The sequence below is a fragment of the Macadamia integrifolia genome, unplaced genomic scaffold (assembly GCF_013358625.1).
Source record: "Macadamia integrifolia cultivar HAES 741 unplaced genomic scaffold, SCU_Mint_v3 scaffold1790, whole genome shotgun sequence".
NCBI classification, from domain to species: Eukaryota; Viridiplantae; Streptophyta; class Magnoliopsida; order Proteales; family Proteaceae; genus Macadamia; species Macadamia integrifolia.
The window spans coordinates 85,580-94,122 of NW_024868353.1; the positions used below are offsets into that span (position 1 = coordinate 85,580).

General features: G+C 38.2%; 1 protein-coding gene across 1 annotated transcript; it reads left to right on the forward strand.

Annotated features, from left to right (window-relative positions):
- The first annotated feature begins 268 nt into the window (after positions 1-268).
- On the forward strand, positions 269-6,222 carry LOC122064839. The gene is made up of 4 exons (XM_042628622.1): positions 269-450; positions 563-616; positions 5,815-5,884; positions 5,980-6,222. Exons 1-4 carry the CDS (start codon positions 367-369, stop codon positions 6,027-6,029), a joined length of 258 nt encoding a protein of 85 aa, XP_042484556.1. The 5' UTR covers positions 269-366; the 3' UTR covers positions 6,030-6,222.
- Positions 6,223-8,543: the final 2,321 nt, after the last annotated feature.

Sequence of the window (8,543 nt, forward strand, 5' to 3'; positions counted from 1 at the left end):
AGGCCACTAGGGTACCAACTTGGTGAAGAAGGGGGGCAATAGTCACTGTTTAGGTATTTTGAGATGGGGAAGATAGATTGCGAGATTTGATTTTTTAATTTATTAAAAAGCATTACTGTATCATACATGTATTATTTAGGTATAATCCTTAAAAGATGTGTATAATTCCGTATTTTTTAAATAATACGGAAAACGTTTTTTTAACTAAACGTCGGGATACCCGTTTGATAAGCCCATAATACGCCACTTTACAAACTATACTGCGAAGTATTAAGAAGGCCAAAAGCCCAAGGGAGAGAGACCGAGAGAGATCCGTTTGTCCGGTATCTTTCGCCGCGGGGGCAGAGTCGTAGAGACAGTGAAAGAATGGCTGCCGCTTCGTCTTCCTTTCCAATCCCGTCTTCCTTCGTTTCAGCTGCCGAAGACCCAAGATACGAACTTGGAAAGCAGGTGAGATCCATTATCCGAAACGGGCTTTCTTATCTCTATCAATTTTTTTCTGCAGAAGATGGCAAGAGAGTGAGAGAAACCAATGGCTTTATTTTATTTTGGGTTTTTTCAGATAAGAAGCCACGAGGTTGCAATTGTTGAGTTGGATAACCTCTCTTCTTCTCGGGTAAGTTCTATTGAATTGAAATCATTTGGATACCATCTTCCAAGCCAATCACGATTTCTCTCTGCTCTTAATTCCAATTCTTCAGTAGGGTAAAATCAGCGATTGGTAGGTTAAGTTATAATGAATGAATCTATGTAGTTTTAATTTTCTCTTCAACTAGCTGATTCTTCTCTGATTTTTACTGTTTTCTGGGACTGATTTGTTGACATGATCTTAAATAAATATTTTTTTTAATGGGATTGGTGAGAGGGTTCTATGAGCAAGCGGCATAGTCCTCTATGGGATGGTTTCTTACATAGGAGAGCAGCAAGGTCATTTCATGCAAGGAGGAGAGAGATAGAGAGAAGGTCCTACCGTACCCTCCCCTGGCTTAGAGAACCTTCCCCTAAAATTTAATAGTTTTTTTTTGGAGCACCATGAAACTTATTAAGTATAAAAAAGCAGTATGGATTCTACTGCAGTCAAAGTTCAGTACTTCCGGAAGAAAAATTGGGGGTGCGTCGGTGGGAGAGGAGGCATACCCACCCAAGAAAATTTATGCAGACGATGATTAATGCAAACCAGTCTCCCGGCCAGAATAGCCTAGCAGAAAAATAGCTCACAATAGGATCGCAGGACAGGAAAAATTCAGATTTAGGAAAAGCTATACAACTTACAGGGAAAGTCAGAATAGTCCCAAACTCCAATTGAGTACTCTATTCTACTAAGAACCCGCCTGCAAAGTTTGAGCTAAATCTGATAACAGAATAAAGAGTTTTAGTATAGTCCATAACAGTACTATCGATTAGAAATTTCAAAAACCAATGACATATTTTCAAAAAGCAATCTGGTAGGAACTAATGTATGAAATTAGCTAAAACAGAACAGTATTTTATATGATATTGCAATAGCAACAGAACTGAGATTGAATAGAACTAGTATTTAAAAACCACCATATAGAAGTTGAAGCAAAACAACACATATTTCAGGTAGTTGTTTCAAGTAGAAGATGACTTGAAACAACGAGAAAACAGGGGTGCAACTAGTTTCAGAAAAGAGTGGTAAATTAACCCAAAAGCTGAGCTAATATGAACTAAAAGATAGAAGACATTGAATAGGTCCACCTTAGCATTGCTAGAAATCCATCCAAGCACTCCATGAATCCACACTCAAATATTGAAGAAAGCTTCATAATCTCATAACTTCATGTTCCTGAATGGTTGACTGCATAGATATAAACTTCCAAATTCTAACTCATAACATGACAAAAAGTAACCTAAACCAACTAGTAATAAAACTAGCTACTGGTTCAATAAAAGACTTGAAACAACTCCTATTCTAACTAGGACTCTAACTTAAACCATTAATAAAGTAAATTCTGAATGCCTAACTCCTATCCTTATTTTAGACCAATTAAATTGGTCCATTACAATGCAAACCTCTTAACCAAGGCCCAACATGTGTAGATACCAACCCAAGGCTTTTCTCCAGTACAATAAGCCGATTATAGTGATTTTCCATCAATGAGTCAATTCCTGAGCAAGGAGATGTGCAAAATGACCAAATGACATATAGAAATAGGAGATGATAGATTTGGTATCCATTCTCCTAAAAGAAACTGAAAGAAAAGAGTAAATTACACCCGAATACCTGAGTTACCTCACATCCAGGGTATCTACATTTAAGGTTGGTGCCCTGAGAGCATGTTAACAGTTGATGATTAAATTACATAAATGCCCCAAGTTCCTAAATTTATAAAAATTAGTCTAATTGGAATGATAGGATAGGATTCAACCATAATGTTTCGACATTTTAAATGTTTGATTTGGGTCTTGGCCATATAGTTATCATTTAAAATCATGGCCATATAGTTATCATGTAGGACAGGTTTGCATTGAAAAGAAAAAAGCATAACAAGGTACAGGTTTGTAGGTACAGCCATGTAGGGGAGAGGTACAGCCATGTAGGAGCCAGGTACAGGTTTGTAGGTTGAACACCCAAAAGAAAAAATGAAAACAAGAAAAAAAGAATTGAAGAGAAGGACTTAAGAAGGGAAAAACAAAGCAGAAGAAAATGAAGAATAAGATAGTAGGAAGAAGAGGAGGACAACTAGAGGAGGTGGACCTTTTCTTTCAACACCTCACGATTAAAAGGTCATGGGTTCAACTCTCCTTGGGCAGCTATCCCCCCCAAAAAAAAGGTTGCAACTGTGGTTGGTTGCCTTCCAGGTCTCCAACTTCTCCCACTCTTGAGGTCTTGTGGTCTTCTCTCTTTCTTTCTTCCTCATGACTTATAGAACAATCAACATTGGTTGTAATTGTAAAACTGCCTGGAACATTTCTTCTATATTACAAACTTAACCCTTTAAAAGTGTAGAACATAAATCCATATTACAAAAGTACCCTTTGTGCACATTGGTTTGTGCACAAAAGCGTAGTGCTTGATTGAATACCTGCGACTGGCTTCAAAGAGATGTGCAATGCCGCAACCCATGCACAAACCAGGCAAGGTGCACAAAGGTGTAGTGTAGTGCTTGATTGAAGACCTGCGACTGGCTTCAAAGAGATGCGCACTGCTGCAACCCATGCACTACTTCGCCTTGCCATGCATCTGAGGCACTGTTTGTGTGTTGCCTGTGATAACACTGTATATTACAAAAGGGGCAGAAGCCCAACCCAGCCGCAACCCATGCGCGAGCGAGGCAAGGTGCACAAAAGTGTAGTGATTGATTGAAGACCTGCGACTCGCTTCAAAGAGGAATGCTGGAACCCATGCACTTCACTTCGCCTTGCCATGCATCTGAGGCACTGTTCGTGTATTGCCTGTGATAACACTGTATGTGCCACCTTATAAGAGGGGCAGAAGCCCAACCCAGCCGTTTAGCTCATGGACTTCTTTGCAGCAAAGGAGGGCATGTCTAGAAAGTCTTATTAGGGTGTTTCTTCAATATGGAAACTCTTGAGAAATAAGTTGGGATATTTTTTTTTTTGGAAATAAGTTGTGATCTTGGAGAGATCAGATATGTAGGGGAGTTTATTTGATTTTCCAGATTTAGAACAATTGGGTGAGGAAGTATATTTTCTTTCCTTTATTTTAATAGGGTTAAGTCTATAAGTAGGGAGGAGAAGATGGTTTCTGGTTCATTGTGGACTTGGAGAAATTTTTTTGTTGTTCTTAATTACCTCTCTTCTATTATAAAATTTTGGTTGCTGCACTGCGTTCTTTGCAACTGCATTTCTGCATTACTGTTAATTCTCTATTTTTCTTCTACTTTCTGGTAATTTCTCTTTTTTCCTGTTCCAGATTGCAAGAATCCTTCTAATCTGTTGAATAATTGATGCTGTGCCATTTCTGGAAGTTACAACAATACTTCTGAGCTTCTGGTTGCTCTGTTTTGGCTGAAGTAGTTGAAATCTAGTACTGAAATTCCAGTTTATAGAGTTTATTTGATTCCAGTTATATTATATGTATCCTTTCCTAGAAGCATCTATAGTATTTTGGTATTGGTAGAGTTCTGTACATGTTGTTTGAAGATAAAATTGGGGTTTTTCAGACCTGCCTGCTATAGTACAATCACAGCAACCCTGAACTGAATTTTAATAAATTTCCTGGTGGTTGATTGACTTTGGGATGGGCAAGGGCTAGGAACTTATTGAAAAAATATGGCTTGATATGAAGTTACATCGCAAATCTCACAAATTGTTGGTTGACTTTTAGTCTGTTCCAATCTAGGCCTTGTATGAAGTATGACCTCAAATAGAGCTGATTGGAGGGTAAAAATCCATGTGGCTGACCCCATTTAGTTGGGATAAGGCTGTGTTGTTGTTGTTGTTGTTGTTATTGTTGCTTTAGTCTGTTCCAAGTCACTGTTCACAGTGGCAGAGACTGAAAGGAGGGGCTGTTTGTTGAACTCTTCGTGGGCCCATAATCCGTGGGAGGATTGGCTCATTACCAACCTGTCCCGTGTCACCATTCATTAGACTTTTCAGTCCACCTACCATGATTGGGATGTCTTTTCTACAGAACGCTTCTATCTGATTGATTTGTCTGAGGGAAGACCATTCATGCTGAAGACATGTGAGAGAGGTAATTATGCAGGAGCATCAAATGGCCTCATTGAGTGGTTTGTATATGCTCCACAGAGCTCGGGATTAGATTTTGGTGATTGTGAGCACGTGATACTGGAGATTACGTTATTTCTTTTAAATTGCTTATTTTAAGTAGGCCAACACTTGTTTGTATTATGTGATATTGGTGTCATTTGAGAGATTATTGAGTAACCAATCCAACGATACCAAGATCTTGCAATTCTGAGTCGTGTAAAAAAGTTTTGACCAATTTATTGGTGGGGTGTTAGTCAGTGACAAGAGTCTGTTTTAGGTAGTTGTAATTATTATATATTATGAGTTTTATTTCAAGTCTTTCTTTGCTGGTCTGGTTCCACATTGCTTTGAATGTTATCTAATAATGTATTCGCATTGCAAGCTTACACTTCAACTTTAGGGGGCAATTGGTTTTATAATGTAGTGTCATGCTATAAAGCAACTGAAGGATTGATGTTTTTTTGTTGTGAGACTGAAGGAATGGAAAGTTTTGATAGTAGCAATTCTTAATTCTCACATTAGGGGTAAAGTTTGAGAAAAAAATTTGAACACTCAAAACTTTTATGGTAAATGGGTATTCGAGAGGCAGCTTTATAGGTAACAGCTCTTATAGTCTTACAGGTATTGAGGTGAGACATAATCGGGACATTTTGCCTCCAAAGCTACTGTGTTTCCTTGTACCATTGTGCAATTCCTTAGATATTTGTTGCTTTAGGACTGATAATAACAGCTAACAAGCAAGCATTGAAAGGAAGCCAAGTAGGAAAGTTGTTTTGTTGCTGAAGACCAAGGGAAGATGTAATGGTTTACGGAAATAACATGTGCTAGATGGAATAACTGAGGGCATTCTGAGACGAGCATAGATAAACACGGACATGGAGATTCGTATTGTCTAATCTTTTCATGGTGGTGAAACTAGTTTTGAGTTTGTTTTTCAGCCATCACACGGTTGCTTTTCCAAAAGCAAGGGTAGAAAAGAGATGCACTTCAATTTCTGTTTTTCCTGATTATTTTTTTCACAACTTTCAGCACAGTTGCCAATATCTACTTACAGTGTGCCGCATCAGCTGGATTATTTGGATTATCAATTCATATATTAATTTTTCTTTATTGCAGACTGTCTATCAGAAAAACAGTAATATTTTCTTCCGTACAAGCATCCAGAAGGCAAGAACAGCTGAGCAAAGTAATTACCACCTTCATGCATAAAACATTCTTCTTTGTAGATCATTTATATATTTTGGTTTTCTTTCTTAACACATTGTTGATTTTACTGTGCAGAACAACTTGATTTGACCAAGGCTAAGCTACAAAAGTTGAGTGAAGCTTAATTTCACCGGGTGGAAGAATTACTACATTCATACTAATTTTTTTTTTCCCCTTTTGGTTTTGGGGGGGTTGGGGTTTTTTAATTTTGGCTTTGTTGTGATTCATATTGAAATAGGAATAGCTGCAGACTTGCAGTTGACTAAGAAGTTTTTAGTATATATGCTTACTATGAATGGATACATACTTCTAAGGCAATGTACTCCTCCCCACACCACCTTTTTCTCTCTCTCTCTCATGTTAGTATTGGGATTGGACTTTCTGGGTCTAAATCTAGTTGGCAATCCTATCCAATGACTTCAGAGTCTAGTCCAGTTTAAATCCTTGTGTGGTAGCATTTGCAGGTAGGGGTGTCAATCAGTCCGGTTAGGCTGGTCTCGGTCAGGCCTAACTGGGCCTGGCGGTGTGAAATCCTGGCACTGTGAACGCCTGTTTACTTAATCGGGCTTGGGTTTGGAGGGCATGGTATGGTTTGTAATCGGGTCGATCGGTGTCGGGTTTTAATCAGGCCACCTCAAACGGGCCTTTCACAGGCTTTAAACGGGCTATGGGCCTATTTAATTCTAAACGGGCCTATCCTAAAATCATTTTTTAAGCAAATTAAACTATTGGCTTTAAAACTAACGGAGGATAACATTCACAATTCCGGAACCATATCCAAGGGAATCATGTTTTTAAAATGTAATCTAAGTTAGAAGAATTATTCTCTTCCTAACAGTCAAATGATCCAAGAACATTACAAACATAAAATTGGATTTTTTATTCACCGGTATAAATAATACAACGAAAGAAAAAGCCTAATTTGGGCAGCTGTCTTTCCTTTCAATTATTACACTACTTTGGGAGTTGTTTGACTATGTTAGTTTTTTATAGGTATTCTGCACATTGTTTGTGTTCAATCTTATTATTTCAATGAAAACCAAGCTGTATGCCAAATGTTTTATCTTTTCTCTATGTTGTCTTTCTTTACAGTGAAATCACAAAGGTCACCATATTTCTCATTGAAATCCCATATGTCCATTGTGTTGTCAACTATTAGTTTAGTCCTACTTATTCATTACTCATATTTTGTAGTATTAGTGATAGAATAAGTATTTGCAATTTAAGCATTTTTCTAAAGGGGGTCGGGTCGGTCGGGCTAATTGAGTCGGTTCTAACGGGCTACTTAAGTGAATCAGGCCAGTCGGGCTCCCGACGGGTTATTACTCTGCACCATAAACTCCCATTTAATAAACGGGCTGGGCTTAAGCCCGACACGTTTATTAAACGGGCCAGTTCAGGTCGAGCCTTAAGTGAGTCAGGCTAGGTCGGGCCTACCGGGCGGGCTCAGGATTGACACCTCTTTTTACAGATGTGAATTGCCTTGGGCCTATTTTTAGTTAGGGCCCAGCCCAAGCCATAGTTATGGACAATGAGCCCGAACTAGGCTTTCGCTGGCCTGCCTTTTGACAATACTTACATTCATGTTGTATTTTATAAACATGCATTAATTTAGGTATAAAGATTCCCTCACCAACAGTGTGGGAGTGCTCTCCCATGCTCTCTCACATCATGACCATGAGGGTTTAACACTGACACTGTTTGTCCTCCCGGATCATGTGGTTCCCCTATCAGATGAAACCTTTTTTTACTCTATGATTGGTTTAGGGGAGAAGATTCCTCGAACATTATCAGCATAGAAAACTCTCTCCTAAAATTTTAAATGATATAAGAAAACTAATGGTGACAAAAGCAAAACTAACACAAACATGATCTGATAGTTATGTTTTTGAGTGCATGTATAAATTTTGGGTCATATTGTATACGAACCTAAATGACGTTATCAAGTTGACTAGTTGTGATCTGAAAATCAATTCAAAATTACCCAAAAAATAATTTTAATTTAATAGTTTTAAGGGGAAAATGCCATTTCATGGCTTCTTGTAGGAGAATGATGTGATAATTTCAACCATTGGATGGGTAGTGGGCAATTTGGATAGATCAAATTCAAATTTAAATTAAAAATAGATTCTCGTATATATTGGCAAGCATCCCCTGTATATCATACACAACTATAGTACTCTGACAACTATAGTGCACTCTCCCATCATCTTGGATTTGTAGAGCTTTGTTTTGCATTTGGTTGACACCATTTGACTTAAAACTTGACATATGAGTAGCACACATAAGGTTATCTATAGAATTTTAGCATGTTCGACGTGAATGTGGCAGATTTTAAGACCAACCAGATAAGTTTATTTAGTCAAGCAATGACATAAATTTTGCTCCCTCCCAATTTTGTAGGTGTTACATTTCAAATTCCACGACTAATTGATATGAAATGATACTTAATCTCCTTTTCATAGTCCCCAGGCCAAAGCCCTCATATGGTAGGCAACGCTACCACAAAACCAACAAGCGATAGTGGGACATGTCGACTCAAACCCACAACCAACAGACTTGAGCGGTTGTTGGGTAAGGGTTTCCTTTCAATAGGCTACCAACCTTGTTGGCAAGGGTATCTCCTAATGTTATACATT